Source organism: Neophocaena asiaeorientalis, unplaced genomic scaffold (genome assembly GCF_003031525.2).
Source record: "Neophocaena asiaeorientalis asiaeorientalis breed wild unplaced genomic scaffold, Neophocaena_asiaeorientalis_V1.1 scaffold7, whole genome shotgun sequence".
Classification (NCBI taxonomy): domain Eukaryota; kingdom Metazoa; phylum Chordata; class Mammalia; order Artiodactyla; family Phocoenidae; genus Neophocaena; species Neophocaena asiaeorientalis.
Genome location: NW_020185337.1, coordinates 5,911,965 through 5,931,332, shown reverse-complemented (window position 1 = coordinate 5,931,332; position 19,368 = coordinate 5,911,965). Strand labels below are relative to the sequence as shown.

Sequence of the window (19,368 nt, the reverse complement as noted above, 5' to 3'; positions counted from 1 at the left end):
GGAGAATGTGTCGATTTTTTGTTTGTTTGTTTTAAGAATTTATGCTGAATTTTGTCAAATATTTTTCCATCTCCAAAGGCAACTGTATGACTTTTCTCTTTTAAGCTGTTAATGTAGTCCATACACTAATAAACTTCCTGATGTTGACCATCTTTTCAAGAATAAACCTGCTTATTTAATTTTATTCTGTTAACACTCTGCTTGGTGAATTTTGTTAATATTTTATTTTGGTTTTTAGCGTCTATGTTCATATAAGAGATGGCTATATAATTTTCTTTCCTGGGATATCATTACATAGTTTTGATATCAGATTTTGGTGCCCATGAATTAGAATAATCCTATATTACCTTAAGGATTTGTAAATTCCTTGAATGTTTGGCAAAACCTTCATAAAGAAATCAGACTCTTTTTATTACATATATTTTGACTAATCTTTAAGTTTTCCTTATCTTTGTGAGTCCATTTTTATATTTCTTAGAAAGTCAATGTTCAAATTGATTTGCATGAACATATAATTTATAAAAATTATACTAATAATGGCCTCTTTTGCATTTTAATATATATGTGTATAATTTGACACTTTCTTTCCTTTTTAGTTTTGACCAGATTTGTTATTCAAAGATCCATCTCTTGGTTTTACTAACTACCATTTTCTACTTTATTAACTTCTGTTTTTATCTTTAGTAACACTTAACTCTCTTTTTAAAATTATTTTTATGGATTCTTGAGATTAATGCATAATAAAATATTTCAAACTAATTATTTTCTATGAAAGTCTGTACAATTCTCTATGTTATGCTTTTGCCATAATACTTTTTTAATGAAGTGTTATTTTCAAATTGATTTTCTCTTTTATACCAGCATTATTTAAAAGGATAATTTACAAGTGGATAGATTTTTAAATTTTTTCTATTTTTTATTATTGATTTTTAATTCAATATTATTGATATTTAATTCAATATTATCAATTCAATCATCCAGTATTTTTTTTTAAGATTAATTAATTATTTATTTATTTCATTTATTTTTGGCTGCGTCGGGTCTTAGTTGTGGCACGCGGGGTCTTTGTTGAGGCATGTGGGATCTTTCATTGCAGCACATCAAACTAATTATTTTCTATGAAAGTCTGTACAATTCTCTATGTTATGCTTTTGCCATAATACTTTTTTAATGAAGTGTTATTTTCAAATTGATTTTCTCTTTTATACCAGCATTATTTAAAAGGATAATTTACAAGTGGATAGATTTTTAAATTTTTTCTATTTTTTATTATTGATTTTTAATTCAATATTATTGATATTTAATTCAATATTATCAATTCAATCATCCAGTATTTTTTTTTAAGATTAATTAATTATTTATTTATTTCATTTATTTTTGGCTGCGTCGGGTCTTAGTTGTGGCACGCGGGATCTTTGTTGAGGCATGTGGGATCTTTCATTGCAGCACGCAGGCTTCTCTCTCGTTGTGGCGTGCAGGTTTTCTCTCTCTGGCTGTGGCACGCAGGCTCCAGGGTGCGTGGGCTCTGTAGTTGTGGCATGCGGGTTCCAGAGCCCATGGGCTCTGTCGTTTGCGGCACGCAGGCTCTAGTTGAGGCGCACAAGCTCAGTAGTTGTGGCGCACGGGCTTAGTTGCCCCATGTCATGTGGGATCTTACTTTCCCAACCAGGGATAGAACCCACGTCCCCTGAATTGTAAGGCGGATTCTTTACCACTGGACCACCAGGGAAGTCCCAATCATCCAATATTATTGATATTATTGATTTGTGATTACAAAATGTGGCAGGTGTGATTTCAGAGTTTTGTAATTTTTTTGAGATGTTACTTTAGATTTAGCACATAACATTTTAGGTCTATGTCGTAAACAACCTTTGATGAATGTTTTATGTGTTTATTTTCTATGTGCTATTTCTGTAAGGTAAGATGTTTTCATCTAACTATAGTTAACCTAATATACATATATACTACATAAAACATTGCTCATTGTGTTTTAAAATTTACCATAGGCAGTGGTGTGCTGGAGACAGTTCTAATTGTCTTGTGAGAGCCAGTGGTTAAATATGCAGGAATTTTGTGAACCAGTTGTTAAAACACTGTGGCTTGAAATCCGTAGGGTGGGGTGTTACACAACCGAAATTGGCAAATGCTACAAGGCAGTGTTGTTGTTAATGTTGTTCTTGTTTTCTGAGAGCCAGCTGACTTGCATACACAGACCATAGCCCTACTCATTTTTGTTTATGTTTAAATTTCTGAACAGTGTTTGATATTTTTTAATAACTCCTTGTTTTTCTATTAGATTTTCCTCTGTATAATTTGAAGCTATATTATTAGAAGCATAAAGGTTCATGGTTGCTATATCCTTTGGTAGGTTGTAACGTTTATCCATGTGCATTATTGCTTAGAATTCTCATTGAACTTCTCTCTTGAATTCTAATTTTCTGGTATTATTATTTATTACTATACTCATATTTGCTTAGCATATCTTTGTTTGTACTTTTTGTTTTCAAGCTTTTGGTAGCATTTTATTTTTGCTCCATTTCTTATAAATAGCATATTTAAAATTTTATCTATCTTTCTGTCTCTATGTTTTTAAACCCAATGTAAGTGTCTTTTAGTAAGCAAATGTAGTTTTTATCACATCTTTTCATGTGTGGGTGACTGTACTTGTATGTTTAGGTTTACTTCTGCTCCATTACTTTTTATATATGAACTTTTTACTGTGATTTCTTCGTTTAATTTTCTCCTTTTATGCCTACCACTGCCTTCTGTTAGATTGCTTAAGTTTTCTTTGCCTTATTTTATTTTATTTTTTGGCTTAAAATTATGATATATCTAGGGTTATTTTTTCCTGTATTGATCTTTTCTCTTGATTTTTGCAATTAATTATCATGAATGTGTTGCATGTTCACCAAATAAAATAATAATCTTAACATGAGTTTACTTCCTTTTCTTCTTTTCTCACAATATTTACCACATGGAGCTTATCTGTGATTTTCCTTCCACATTGCCATTTGGAAAAGTACATATTAGGTCAGGAGTTGCCTGGTGTTGAGGCTGGGAATGGAGTGACTGTAAAGGTGCATGAGAGAAATTTTTGTGATTATAGATTTGTTTTCTATCATTGTTGTAGGGATGATTTCATGGGTGTATACAGTTGTCAAAACCTGCATATCATATACCTAAAATGGATGTACTTTATTACCTTGAAGTTATACCTCAATAAAATTGATTTTAACAGCATAGTGGAGAATGTCAGAAATAACCAGAAATCATTAGCAAGATGTCGAGAAGGGCCATTAAAGGCTGCATCTCAAAAAATTATAATGGCACATTTTTTTTCAGCAATACTTTGTAGCTTGGAATTTGAAATTGGCCAACTAAAAGTAGCAGAAAGATGAAATGTGGAGGAAACGTAGGTGCTATTTAGGATGGTATTACAGTGGCCAACTGGGACACCTGCAGGACAGGGAGGCAGGTGCAGCTAAGAGGCTGATAGTGTGAGAATGAGGGCAATGTAGTTGTAAACAAATGAAAAAATCCAACAAACATGTAATACATGCTTGTTTTGTACCTAGTATGCTTTTATATTTTGGAGGTACAGTAATGAACAAGATAAAGAAGGTTTCTAACCACAATAATCTCACAGTTTTGCAAAATAAATGAATGAATCAGATTAAAAAGATGGACTTTTAAGAAATGTTGCCATTTGTTATTTATACCCAAGTATAAATATTATATGTTTTATTCTCCATAATTTCTTATATCCACATCTTTCTTTTTCTTGGATAACTTTTTTATTTTCCTGGAATGCATTTTCACATCATTATATCACAGACATTCTATGGATCTTAAATTTTCTAAGGTCTGGTATGAAAGGTATTTTTTAAATACTAAGAAACATCTTACTTAATCATTTATTTTTGTTGTTTCTATAAACTGTTGAGATTTATAGGCCCTAATAACATGTTGTTTGGTCTTATGAGAGAATGAAATACCAACATCAAATCATATTTTTATATGAAGTAGTTTTTAAAAATCTCAGTAGTAACCCATGGTAACGTAGTTCGTATTGGATTTTTTTAGCCTTAATATTGAACACAGATTGTGTTTAATGAAATTTCTTATTTGGAAATTTCTTATGGGTGTCAATTGAAAACAGTTTGAAAGCAACTAGTGAAAGAATGCCAGTACACTTAATGACAGGACAATTTAAGACATTAAAGATATCACTTTCTCAACTATACTCAAATTGGGACTGATTACTAAATGTTAGAGAATTAACATTGAACACTAAGAGATCAGTACAAAGTGTGATATTATTCCCAAGGCCTGAGGGCCTCATTAAAACAAAACAAAACAAAACAAAACAAACGTGTATTGGGGTAAATCTGTCAAGAGAGGGGAATATATCACATCTGCATTGGCAGATGGACTCCCAACCACTGTGCCACCAGGGAAGCCCCCTAGAGCACAATTCTTATCGTTAAAAATGTCTGAACATATCACCCCATTATATGTCTATGCATGTACTTCTACACTAATGTCTTCTGTACACCGTAAAACCTACCAAACAAATGAAAGATCGATATAGATATAACTCGATGTTCTGATGTTCTTTCCCACGGTCTAGTGGGGTGTCTGGCATGTTCCCAAGGGTGTACCCCTCACATGGAAACCACAGTCCAGACAAGGAGGCACTGAGTGTGGCCAATCGTTTAATCAATTATCTACTTAATAAAACTCAGGACACTAAACCTCTATTAAGCTTCCTGGTTGGTAACCATATACCGATGTGCCAGGAGGGTAGTGCACCTTAATTCTACAAGGCTCCGCGATCGGAACCTTAGGTGTCAGAGGCTGGCTTATGGGTCAAATCCACCAACGGTCTATTTTGATAAGTAAAGTTCTATTGGAATATAGCCATACCCATCCATTCATACCTTGTCTATGGCTGTTTTCACATTATAATCGCAGAGTTAAGTAGTTGTAACAGAGACTACAAGATTTACAAAGCCTGACATTTACTATCTGGCCCCTTATGGAGAATGTTTACCAATTCCTGCTTTATACAATGGTGACAGTTTTGTCCATGTTACCTACCACTACTTTCACACTGTTATCAAATGACTCTTTTCTCTAAATATACACAACCCTTGTTTGTATATGTTCTTGTTCAGGCTCTTTCCTCCATCTAGAATGTTGTTTCTTTCCTTTTACTCATATCTAAAATCTATCCATTCTTCAAGGTATGATTCCAATAACACTTCCTTTATGAAGCCCTATAATTAAAAAAAGAAACCTCTGTTACCTAGACATATCTCCCTTACACTCCCTTACATATACTCTAAAATCCCTTGCCTTTCTCTTGGTTGTACTTGCTTGGCATAGACAACTGTTATTAAATCCAGTTCTCTACCTATCCCAGGCCTAGCTATTCTTTGTATGTAGTAATGTGGCTGTAGAAAACACACACAAGCGTACTGACTAATTTTACTTTCCGACCATTCATGACCAATAGGCTAGGCTCTTATAAAATACTTAACAGCCTGTCCATATGTCCTACCAACCTCCCAGAATCCTTCTCACTGGAATCCATCTGGCTGAGAAATGCACACTACCAGGAAGGACCCTGAGTCAGAATGATTGGCCAGAGACAACCTGGAAACAAATTCCATCACCATAAAACCCGAGACTGCAAGCCATGTGGCAGAGAAGTTCTCTTAGGTTCCCTTACCCTGCTGCTCTCCGCCCGGGCGCCCCTTCCCAATAAAGTCTCTTACTTTGTCAGCATGTGTGTCTCCTCGCACAATTCATTTCCGAGTGTTAGAAAAGAGTCCACTCTCGGGCCTTGGAAGGGGTCCCCCTTCCTGCAACAAATTCACTGTCCTCCATACCTTGATAGCTGTTTCATATATTCTCCTGTCCTCAACCCACAACACCTCCCCAGTCTCACTCTCTGCTGATGACATTTTGTCCTAATTGAGAAAATCAAAGCAATATTGAGAACCTTCACCATCACATCTACCTCCTGCTCAGCCCATACATCTCAGCCTTCCTTACACTCAGCCTTCCTTGCCGAGATAATAGATGACGATTTTTGACCTCCCTTGTGTACGAAATACTCTTTTGGTGTTCTGAGCACTCAATTTCAATGTGAGGAGGGTGGATTTGCCCTACTACCAACAAGCAGTTCTCAGATACCAGCAGGGTGTCCAAGAATTCAACCCAGTTCAGACACTTTTTCCCCAGATAAAGAGTCAGATTCCACAGGTTGAGGGCTCAGTCCTCCAGACTGCCCTCCCACCCCACCAGCCTCCCACCACCTGCCTTCAGTTGTCTATGGAAAGTCCAGGTTGTTATCTATGCTTCTGACCAACTGGCTATAAATCAGACCTTCCCAAGACCCTCAGTTTACTGGTTTATTATTAAAGGATATAACTCAGGAATAGGCAGATGGAAGAGCTGCATAGGGCAAGGTATGGGGGAAGGGCACCATGAGCTCCATGCCTTCTCCAAGTGTGCCACTCTCCCAACACCTCCACGTGGTCCCCAAACCCGGAAACTCTCTGAATCCTGAACTTTTGGTTTTTATGGAGGCTTCATTACATAGGCATGATTGATTAAATCATTGATCATTGGTGATTGAACTCAATCTCCAGTTCCTCTCTCCGCTCCCAAGGTGGGGGACAAAAATAGGACTGAAAGTTCCAACCCTCTAATCACACAGTTGGTTTTCCCAACAACCAGCCCACATCCTTGGGTGGAGTCCAAAAGTTACCTTATTATCATAATAAAAGACTTTCATCACTCTCAAAGACTTTTTTTTTTTTTTTTGGCGGTACGCGGGCCTCTCACTGTTGTGGCCTCTCCCGTTGCGGAGCACAGGCTCCGGACGTGCAGGCTCAGCGGCCATGGCTCACGGGCCCAGCCGCTCCGCAGCATGTGGGATCTTCCCGGACCGGGGCACGAACCCGTGTCCCCTGCATGGGCAGGTGGACTCTCAACCACTGTGCCACCAGGGAAGCCCCAACTCTCAAAGACTCTTGATCACTCATGTCACTAGGAAATTCCTAGGGTTTTAGGAGCTATGGGCCAGAAATGAGGACGAAGACCAAATATATATTTTATTATAAATCACAATATCACAGGTATCATCCTCAGCTTGCCTATTCAAGAGCATCACTCTGGCAATCGTTCTTCTCTCTTACATCTTCAGTTTTTCCCTCAGCATACAAATGTGCTGTTATTTCCCTCACTTTCTACCATCTATTATCACCTTTTGGAGTGGTATTCTTCGAAACATTGTCCGGCACTAGCAATTTACAATCCTTTCCTCACACGTTCTCTGCTACCCATTTCAGGTAGGCTTCTGCCTCTATTACCACCCTCTAAGTGATCTTTTCAGAGTCATCACCTCCACGTTGCTAAGCCCACTGGTCAGCGTTCAGTCTGTGTCTTCCCTGACCCATCAGCGCATCTGACATGATCATCATTTCCTTTCCCTGGATATACTTTTCTCGCTTGATTTCTAGAACATCACACTCTCTTCATTTCTCCTTTTCTCACTTGTCTGTTTTTCTTTATGACTCTTTTTTTTTTTCTCCCTGACTAATTACCCTGGCTCAGTCTTTGGTCCTTGTTTTAGCCTTTTCTCTATTTCCCGGACCGGGGCACGAACCCGTGTCCCCTGCATCGGCAGGCGGACTCTCAACCACTGCGCCACCAGGGAAGCCCCAACTCTCAAAGACTCTTGGTCACTCATGTCACTAGGAAATTCCTAGGGTTTTAGGAGCTCTGGGCCAGAAATGAGGACGAAGACCAAATATATATTTTATTATAAATCCCAATATCACAGGTATCATCCTCAGCTTGCCTATTCAAGAGCATCACTCTGGCAATCGTTCTTCTCTCTTACATCTTCAGTTTTTCCCTCAGCATACAAATGTGCTGTTATTTCCCTCACTTTCTACCATCTATTATCACCTTTTGGAGTGGTATTCTTCGAAACATTGTCCGGCACTAGCAATTTACAATCCTTTCCTCACACGTTCTCTGCTACCCATTTCAGGTAGGCTTCTGCCTCTATTACCACCCTCTAAGTGATCTTTTCAGAGTCATCACCTCCACGTTGCTAAGCCCACTGGTCAGCGTTCAGTCTGTGTCTTCCCTGACCCATCAGCGCATCTGACATGATCATCATTTCCTTTCCCTGGATATACTTTTCTCGCTTGATTTCTAGAACATCACACTCTCTTCATTTCTCCTTTTCTCACTTGTCTGTTTTTCTTTATGACTCTTTTTTTTTTTCTCCCTGACTAATTACCCTGGCTCAGTCTTTGGTCCTTGTTTTAGCCTTTTCTCTAACTTTCTCTTGGTCATCCCAACCAGTGTCATGAATTCCGTACCTATTTCAGGCCCAGCCACTTTCCTGAACTCAAGATTTACGTCTCCTACTGCCTATTTGACATTTCCGTGTGTGTATCTAGTGGACCTCTCAAGCTCAACATATCCAACACTAAAACTCTTGATCGGCCCCCTCCCTTCAAAATATCTGCTCCACTCATAGCCTGCCCTGTTTCAGTTGATGGCAGCTCCATTTCTCAGGTGCTCAGGGTAAAAGACTTGAGTAATTCTTTCTCGTTCCGCTCACAACCAGTCTGTCAGGAAATCCTTTTGGTTCTGTCATAAAAGTGTTTCCGGATTCTAACCATATGACCCTCTCCACTGCCACCCGCCTTGTTCAACATCACCATCTCTCACTTAAATTCTTAGAGCTGCGTGATTCCCTGCTTCCATACTTGCCCACGCCCACATCCTATGCTTACACAGGAGACAAGAAGGATTCTTACAAAGGTCACTCAGATAACATCAGTTATCTGCTCAAAATGCTGCAGTGGTTTCTCACTTCAGATTCTTAACAGTGCCTGCAAGGGCCTGACCTTATCCCCATTTCCCCCTACCTTTCTGACCTCGCCTCAGACTGCTGTCTGCCTCGCTCACTCCACTGGTGTCTTTTCTGATCCTCAGACTCATAGGTGTGCAGCTGCCTTTGGGGCTTTGCTCCAGCTGTATCCTCTGCTTCGAATGTTCTTCGTTCAGATGTCCTTGAAGCTCATGCCCTCTCTGCTTTTAAGTCTTGGATCTAATTTCATCTTCCCTGAACCCTGCCCTGACTACCCTTCTTAAAGTTGCAAGCTCATCCTTTTTACTTTATTCTGTTTGCTTTTTCCTATATCATTTAAACCACTTTCTAATGAAGTATATAATCAATTTATTTATGTATACTATATATGGTCTGTCTTTCTCCCGGAAACCAAGGTTCTTTGTCTCCTACATTCACTGATGTACTCCGAGGTCATACAGAAATGCTTAGCACATAGTGAGTACTCAATAAATATATTGGATCAAGGACAGCCATGCTATCTTACATTCTTTATATTCCACATAAGCAATCAACCTTGACTTGCCCTCAATTTTAGTTTTTTTGAGTGATTAGATACATATGTTTACCAAATAAACCAATACTTATATCTCTTCTTTCCTTGCTAAGTCTATTTAAGTTTATTTTAAATGTGTGACTAGGCAAGTAAATAATTAAACAGAATAAATAAAACAAAACAGTGGTGTGCTAGATTGTATTTCCTCACTGGGAAAAACTCTACTATTGGTATAGAATATAACGTTTACCTTTATTTTCACAAGTCATTCCAGAATTAAAGCTGCCACCCCACTGTGTGGATTATCCTCTCTTCATGATGTCTTACTCCTGGGCAGTGACATCAGGCTAAGATAACAGTACTGCCACAAGATCAGTGGGTACCCTGCAGTGAGACCCAGTCACAGGAGTCAAAAAAGTCCTGCTTAAGCTCTGAGAGCTCCTTGAGGGTAGGGTTGGGATTTGGTCTTTTTTATTCCTGGATCTAGGTACCAGGTGAATGAAGGACAAAACCAAAGATGCTGATGGTGAGGGCCTTTCATGACCATATGCAAATTGTATGGCAGGGTTAAACACTGCTTCCATAATTCTTCAAAAATATGACGTAAAAGGAAGTGGACAATTTATTTCATTCCTACACTTCTCAGAAAGTAATTAACCTGGTTTCAGCCACTTGTCTCTAACAGGTATTTTGTGGGAGTCAAATGAGATGATGTATGTGAAAGGACTCAAGTTCTGTTTCATGTCAGAACAGTTTGAAACACCTGTTTCTTTTAAATTAAAGTATAGTTAATTTACGACATCATGTTAATTTCTGCTGCACAGCAAAGTAACTCAGTTTTATATATATATATATATAGAGAGAGAGATTTATATATACATTCTTTTTTATATTCCTTTCCATTATGGTTTATCTCAGGATATTGAATATAGTTCCCTGTGCTCTACAGTAAGACCTTGTTGTTTATCCATTTTATGTATAATATTTTGCATCTACTAACCCCAAACTCCCACTCCATCCCTCCCCTAGCTGCCCTTCCCCTTGGCAACCACAAGTGAAAGACCTGTTTTTAAACTATCAGAGAGCAGTGGCTTTTTATGATTCACGCGGGATGGGTCAGATGTTTCCTATAGTAAGGGGCCTCCACTTCTCAACCATAGAGTTTGTAATATTCTTGCATCTCTCCTCCGCCTGTGCAACCTGGATTTTGAGGCAGAATTCTGATAGCGACACGTATGACATTTACCTGAAGCAAGTCACTTAATGTCTCAGAATCTCAATTTCTTCACTGTAAAATAAGAGTAATATCTCTCACATAAAGATATGGCCAGGATGGAATGTGGTAACGTATGCGAGATGATTTTGTAAAACTAAAAGCACTCGGTAAATAATACTTATTCTAATTAATATTGCCATCATTAATGATATTATATTAAATGTTAACATTGAGTCCTGGTCAAAGAGAAAGTTATAGAGTATTTTACCTTTTCAGGCCTTCTTCACGCACATGGATTACACACACACATTCCTAGTAAAGTTTTTGATCCACAGAACTACATACAGTAAGTGTAGAAGGTTGAAAGCTTCCAAAGCTGTTATGAAAAATCAGTCTTCGCTGTCAGCCCAGAAAACCACGTCAGTTTTTTTGCCAAATAACAATCAAAGCTGTAAAAATTTCCTTTCAGTTAACACTGGTTTCCATTATTGTTATTTGTTAGAAGTCTTTGAGGCCATTTCCTACTAATTCCACCATGCTTGGCATGGAGCATTCTCGCTAAAGCTCTTAGTTGTCCTTGACTAATTGTAGTTGGACAGGGCAGTGAAAGTCTCATTGATAAGATTTTAACATCCTGCGCGTGTGGAGACTCACTGATGTAAAAGCCCAGGATTGAAATCCTCATTGTTTACACAAGCAGCTTCATGAGGCCTGTTATCAATTATATCACCCTTTGTACTGCTTGGTCCCAAGTCAGTAAATCTTGTTTTTTGAACAATGTGGAGTGGGGGGATCCTGCAACTAAAAAGGAGGTAGGGAATTTAAGAGACTTTGGGTGAAATTACAAAGATAATTTTAAAGTTTAGCAAAAAATTTGGAGTACTGAGATACCATAGACAAAGAGAATGATTATGACGGTAACAAAGAGAGGTTGCTTTAATTAAACTGATTAATGGATGGTTTAGATTGTATGTAACAGGAGGATTAGACTTAAGATTTAGTTGTGGAAAAAAGGGCATTTTTATTGGATATATTCTTACAGTATCTTTAATACCTAGTTAAATCCTAGTTTTTCTTTTAAAGAGTTATACATCATATATTATAATCATTTTTATATTTTAAAAACATCTGAAAAATAAAATAATTTTAGTCTACAGAACTTAATTTTTCAGTGAAAGTTTATGTCAAGAGATGTGGTGGATTTTGATTTTTGAAGGGGAGGTCAACAAATACATACTATTTTAGAAGGATGGCAAAAATAATTGTTTATATTTTATATATTTTGGTTTAAATTTTTTCTTTAATAAAATGGAATTGAATATGGGAATGTGTAATCTTCACATTCTTCGCCACTTTGAATTAAAGAAAACAAATTTTGTTACTTATGAAATTCTCAAATGATGTTTCAATTAACGGTGATCTAAAGACTGAAGACGTCTATTCCACGTCTGTAGAAGTAGCTGGTTCTGTTATAAATTACATTAACAGTCAGTAGCTTATATACATAAGATATTTGGCTGCTTCTGCTTTTCATTAATATGGTTTTGGAATTTCACCAATTCAGGGACATAATATAGCGGAAAGGCCTTGGGCTCTGTAATCAGACAGACCTGGTCTCAAATCCCGGCAGTCTTGTACTTGCTGTGGGACCCGGGCAGCTCACTCAAGTGCTGCTAACCCGACACCATAGGATTGTTCTGAGGATTAAATGTGATACACATATCAAGTGACTGATAGAGTGCCCATGGAAAAGTAGGTGCTCCGTAAATATTAATTCTCTTCCGTTCCTTTCCCCCCATTTGTCCACTTGTGTTTTTAATGGATCATCTTTACTCTGGGTTGTGTTGTAGGAAGTATACTGGATGGATGGCTGCTGGAAACCCAATGCCTTAGCCAGCTCTTCTTCAATACTTAAGGATTTACTCTGGCATTGAGTAATGAGAATTTTGGTAAGAAAAATTAGATAAAGATAGTATATGGACTTTTCTTAAAAGGTCACTTGTATCTCAGATACTTCATAATAAGTTATATGGCTCGTCTCTAAATATTTTGGGAAGTCACAGAGGTACGTTCACATATGGATTGTTGTTGTTTTGAAAATAAGTAAAACAGGTTTTTAAAGTCTGTTAACACCCTGATGTGCCCTTCATGTTGTTGTAAATGTATTATTTCGCTTATCTCACCCTGTTTTGTTCTTTAAGTGTCTATGTACTCAGTAAGTTGTATAGTCTTTAACAGGTCTGGGTGTTATTCATCCCTTCAGTGTAGACTACATGAAGCACAGATTCTTAGAGGTTAAGTGGTTAAGTCAGCACTGCTGTCTGAAACTATAAAGGTTTTGACAATGTTAAAGAGGCAGGCAGTGGTATTGAAACTCTGAGAAGTTCTAAGATAAGTGATTTTCCTAAATCACCCAGAAAAATGATTATATATTGACTCTCAGGGTGGTATAGAGTATCTTTGGTTGGTTCCATTTCTATCCAATTTTTCTCCAAATGATATTAATTTTTAATTTCATCATCACATGAAATTAATATATAACTAGTACACCTATATTAGTAATTCATGTTACTAATTTGTGTTGTATGAAATATGTTGGACATATTAGGAAAGAAGGATGAAAAGGAGGTTAAGGATAATAGAAACAAATTAAGCGGTAATATTAGCATATATGTAAATTAGTAAATATGTATATTTTCTTTAAATTATTGTCATTGAAATGCGTCTGGAAAAATATGTATTGAAGAATTTTGCACATAGGAGACAGAGCTGAAGGTAGGGAGGAAAGCAAAAAAAGTAAAGTCTAATTTCATTAATTCTGATAAAGAATTCTGAAATCTTGATATATTTACATTTTGGAACCTAAAAATATGATAATTTTAAAATTATTTTAAATCTCATTTTTTTCAATTTTATTAATTTTTTATACAGCAGGTTATTATTAGTTATCCATTTTATACATATTAGTGTATATATGTCAATCCCAATCTCCCAGTTCATCACACCACCACCACCACCCCCCGCCACCTTCCCCCCTTGGTGTCCATACATTTGTTCTCTACATTTGTGTCTCTATTTCTGCCCTGCAAACCGTTCATCTGTACCATTTTTCTAGATTCCACATATATGCGTTAATATATGATATTTGCTTTTCTCTTTCTGACTTACTTCACTCTTATGACAGTCTCTAGATCCATCCACGTCTCTACAAACGACCAAATTTTCTTCCTTTTTAACTAAAAAATTTTTAACTAAAAAATTTTAACTAAAAAATTTAACCACTTTGTCTACGATTATATTTTTCAGAAACCATATTTGAGAAGTACTTCCATCCAGTGCTACTTGTGTTTACTTCTGAACAGTCATTTTTTAACTGAGGCTGGCATTCATGTCTTCATTTTGGGGTAATTTTATCTTTCAGCATAAAATCATCATGTTAATAACCATGATCATTGTTCTTCAATATCTTCTCTATTAAATTGGTTTATGTTCAGTTTGCTGAAATCCTTAGGTACTCAGTATTTGGGGCATGACAGAGGACAGATTATGGGAGATTCAGAGGAGGTTTCGTAAACAGCCTACAGAGCATTTCTATATTCTTGTAATATTCCAAATGAGTATTATATCCTGCAAATAAATTGGACTTCTTGGTACCTAACTAAAATTGGAAGTACACTCTTTATTAATATCCTGTGTGATTTTCACACCAGTAAAAAAAAATTAGATATTGAGGGCTCACCACATTACTTTTTTATCTGTCCCTGGCACTGACTTCTCCTATCATTTGAGCCTTATGTTACTTAGCTCAGTTTAAAACATTTCTTTCTTTATTGAGGCCTTTTGTTTTTCTTCCTAATAAACTTTCATATTTTTCCATGCCTATTAACTTTTTTCTTCTCTGTTAGATGCAACTAATACACAGCACTCACCCAACCTATAGTTATGTAATATCTCAGTTCAGTTTTACTCTATAATGCCTTCCTGCTGTGGGGAACCATAGATTTGTGCAGGTAAATCCTCTTCTCAAAAGAAAAAAAATAGTATTGGCTCTCATGCTTCTGTACAGGATCCATCAAGGAGACAATATTTTTCCTGAAGCTCTAAGAATTATTCTACAGTTACTTGGTCAATGTATGTGTCTTTTGTCCTGATATTAAGTTACTGTTTTACAAACAATAAGTAAGCTATATGATCTAGTTTTATGACTAGATTAGACTCAAGTCCATAACATTTATGGAGAAAGCTGCTACAAGGAGCATGCAAGGGGCATGTTTAACCTATTGTAAAGAATATTTACTGTCAAGATCATTACGTGAGAAAGATGATTGCTTATTTTAAGAATTTTACCTATTTATTAGACATAAAAGTCTGATGGGACCTCTACTTAAAGAAAAGTAATAATTCATTGAAAAACATTACTGAGCACTGCCACACATCATGCACTGCTTTTATTTCATTGTGATAAATTGCACCAGGTTATTTATAAGTCATCCCTTCAAATTAGGCTTTTCTTTAATGCAGGTTGGTCATCAGGCTAGCCTAAAGCATCAAGTTGTACTATATGTTCAGTTTTTATATTCATCTACAAGGCTGTCGAATACGCAAAGGCAAGGATGGCACTCATCTTTTCACTTGTTGGATTCAAAAAAGTCTTGATTGCTCTTTTGCCTATAGTATTCATCAAGACAATATTATGTTCATTCAAAATGCTTTGCTGTTTGGTTTTGCTTTCAGTTGTATCGGTGCAGGTCTTCCTAAAACAGAAGCAAACTGGCAGCATGTAATAAGTGATTTGAAAAGAATTGAAGATCTTATTCAAGTGAGTACTCATTTTTCCATAAAATATCTGGTATAATTGCTATGCAGTATGTTATTCCTTGTGTTTTGCTGTCAATCTTAGTGAAATCTCACTTGAAACAAAAATGTTTCTGTAGAATTGGTGAGCCTTGTAGCACCTCAAATGAACTCCTTTATTTAGAATTTTCAGACCCTAATTATCTTTAAAACTCAGTTTATGAGTGGCCCAGCATGAAGAGCTCTCCGTCACCACCCGCCAGAGAGACTCCCTTTTCCTACCCAAGAGACCAGGCGGCTTTGGGGCCCTTGTCAGGGGAATGGACTGACTCAGGGAAGGGCTGTCTATTCCATGGGCTAGAGAATGCTTCTTCCACCTGTAGACACCAGCTGACCTGGCAGAACCTGTAGAGGGGAGAAATATGGGCTGTACTATAGTGTGGGTGATACAACAGGGACCAGTGAGAGTCCCAGGTCAGCAGGTGTACCAAACCTTTCAAATTAGCACCACAAAGATTCTGAAAACTGAACCATCATTGGAATCACAGCATGCAAACATAGGTCAGAACCTCTATGCTAAGCCTACACAGGGTGGCTGCATGTTAAAACAGAAGATTCAAATTGGACCAGGGTCTCCTGACATAATAGCCCAAATACCAGAATACAATTGAAAAATCACTTTTCATACCAAGAAGCAGGAAAAAGCACAACTTGAATGAGAAGAGACTCGGAAACAGACTCTGAAACTGAGATGGATTAGATGTTGGAATTATTTGCCAAGGATTTTAAAACAGGTATCATGAAGATGTGCCAGCAAGCAATTACGAATATCCTTGAAACAACTGAAAAAAAAAAAAAAACAACCAGAAAGTCTTAGCAAAGAAATACAATATGTAAAATGCACCAAATGGAAATTACAGAACTAAGAAATACAACAAGTGGAATATGAAACGAACTGGAGAGGCTCATTAGCAGAATGAATATGACAGAGGAAAGACGGTCAGCTTGAGGATAGGATAATAGAAACAAAACAGACTGAAAACAAAGCAAATAAAGCCTCAGGGATCTTTGGGACAGTAAAAGATCCAGCATTCCTAGCATTCTCATCCTAGAAGGAGAGGAGAAAAAGAATACAAATAAAAGACAGAGATTGGCCAAATTGATAACAAAAGACAAACCAACTTTATGCTGTCTACGAGGAATTCACTTCAAATATACATGTATATACAAATATATATACATATTATATATGTGTGTATATAATATATACATATAATATGTATATATTATATACACACATATATAATATGTATACATAATATATACACAAATATATACATATATAATATGTATATATATAATATATATATATATATATATATATATATAATGACATAAGTAGGTTGAAATTAAAAGAAGAGAAACCCATGCTGTAGTGGGTTGAATAATGTCCCTCCAAAATTCATGTCCACCTAGAACCTCAGAATGTATCCTTATTTGGAAATGGGGTCTTTGCAAATATAATTAGTTAAGGTGAGGTTATAGTGGAGTGGGGTGGTCCCAAATCTAATGACTAGTGTCCTTATAAGAAGAGGACAGGATACATAGACACAGGGAAGAAGGCCGTATGAAAACCGAGGCAGCTACAAGCCAAAGGAGATTGGAACGATACAGCTACTAGCCAAGGAAGGCCAAGGATCCCCTGGAGCTGCAAAGGGTTTGGGAGCCATAAGGAAGGACAGTTCTCTAGAGCCTTCAGAGGGAACAGGCCCAGTTGCCTCCTTGGCTCTGAACTGTAAGTGAATGAATTGTTGTTTGAAGACACTTACTTTGTGATACCTTGCTACAGCAGCTCTAGGAAACTGAGGCACATACACATAATAATTCACACAACAATGTTAAAAATCAGAAGTGGCTATATTCATATCAGATAATGTAGACTTCACAGCAAATAAAGTTACTAGAGTCACGAGAGACATTACATCATGGTAAAAGATGAGTCCACCAGGAAAACATAATGATCTTAAATGTGTACCTACCAAACAGCAGAGCCTCAAAATGTAAGAAGCAAAAACTAATAATAGAACCGAAAGGTGAAGCAGACGAATCCATAAATATATTAATAGTTGACTTTAGTACCTCCTCAGTGACAAATAGAACTACTAGACAGAAAATCAGACAGGATATAGAAGAACTGGATGACACAGTCAACCAACAATATCTCATTTCCATAGAAAAACACTTCATCCAAGAACAGTGAATAAACGTTTTTTTCAGGCGACACTCCCCAAGACTGAACATATCCTGGGCCATAAAACAAACTTTAGCACATTTATCAGAACTGAAATCATGCAGAATATGTTATCCAACCACAGTGCAATCAAGTAGAAGTCAATTACATAAATACAACCGGAAAATCTCCAAACACTTGGAAATTAAATGAGACACTTATAAACATTCCATGGGTCAAAGAGCAGGTCTCAAAGGATATTTAAAAGTATAGAACTGAATGCAGACAAATACGCAACATAGGAAGTTTTGTGGGATTTAGCTAAAGCTTTACTTAGTGGGAAATTGATAAAACTAAATGATTACCTTAGAAAAGAGGAAAGATCTCAGTTTACCAAATCTAAGTTACTGTCTCAAGAAACTGGGAAAAGAGCAAAATAAGCCCAACACATGCAGAAGGAAGTAAGGAATAAAAAGGAAGGAAGGAAGGAAATTGAAATCAGGAAAACAATAGACAAAAATCAACGAAACATAAAGCTCTTTACTTTGGGAAAATAAATCAATAAAGTCGATAAACCTTTAGAAAGCCTGACAAAGATAAAAGAGATGACACATACCATTAGTATCAGGACTGAAATTGGGGTCTTACTACAGAACCTACAACCATTAAAAGGATACGAAAGAAAAACTATGAACAACTTTATTCTCGTAAATTTGATAATTTGGAGGAAATGGACAATTTCCTCAAAAACCACAAACTACCAAAATGTAACAAATGCAAGACCTGTTCAGTATTCGAAAATCAATCAATGTAATCCACTATATGAGTAGACTAAAGTAGGAAATCATATGATCGTATCAATTGATGCAGAAAAGACATTTTAAAACTGCAGCACCTCTTCAATGGTAAACATGACAAACATTTCTCAGCAAACAAGGAATAAAGGAGAAGCTCCTTCAGTTTGTTACAGAGCATGTACAGAAAACCTAGAGCCGACATTAGACTTAATGGGGACTGACTGCTTTTCCCCTAAAATTGGGAACAAGGCAAGGATGTCTTTTCTTACCACTCTTATTCAACATAGTATTGAAACTTTAGCTCAGTTGGCAAGGCAAGAAAAAAAGACATAAAAGGCTAAGGCAAGAAAAATAAATAATAAGTATGCATATTAGAAAGGAAGAAATCATAGATCACCCTAAGTCTTTTTTGGAGAGAAAGTACCAATAAATGGCTGTATTTTATTTAGGGAATGCAAATTAAAGCCTCAATGACATGTCACCTATATGAATATTTAAAATAAAAAATATTGATAATACCAAATGCTGGCAAGGATGTGGAGAAACTGGATCATTTATTATATTGCTGGTGAGAATGTAAAATTGTACAGCCACTCTAAAATAGTTTGGCTGTTTCTTATAAAACAAAACACGCATTTGCCATATGATCCAACAGTTACACTCAAACATTTATATCAGAGACATGAAAACTTGCATTCACACAAAAACATGCATATGAATGTTAATAGAACTTTATTTATGATAGCTAAAAACTGGAAAGAACCCAAATGTCCTTCAACAGGTCAACAGTTAAGCTTCGGTACATTATATCGAACAATAATAGTGAGCAGTAATAAGGAACAAATTACTGATACAACAAGTTGTGTGGATCTCCAGAGTATTATGCTGTGTGAA

The 19,368-nt window shown here is 36.6% G+C and overlaps 1 protein-coding gene across 5 annotated transcripts in view; it reads left to right on the top strand.

Moving 5' to 3' along the window:
* Window positions 1–19,368, top strand: part of IL15 (interleukin 15) — a 104,109-nt gene that overhangs the window by 58,600 nt on the left and 26,141 nt on the right. For 3 of the 5 annotated variants that reach the window (XR_003001998.1, XM_024736104.1, XM_024736101.1), the window contains exons 3-4: window positions 13,960–14,057; window positions 15,388–15,472. Coding sequence is in view for 4 of the 5 variants with exons in the window: in XM_024736104.1 (XP_024591872.1) it covers window positions 13,960–14,057; window positions 15,388–15,472 (183 nt within the window). In the remaining variant the exon portion in view is untranslated. Of the gene's footprint in view, window positions 1–12,503; window positions 12,603–13,959; window positions 14,058–15,387; window positions 15,473–19,368 lie in introns of all 5 variants that reach the window. The other 2 variants (XM_024736103.1, XM_024736102.1) reach the window with 1 other exon arrangement.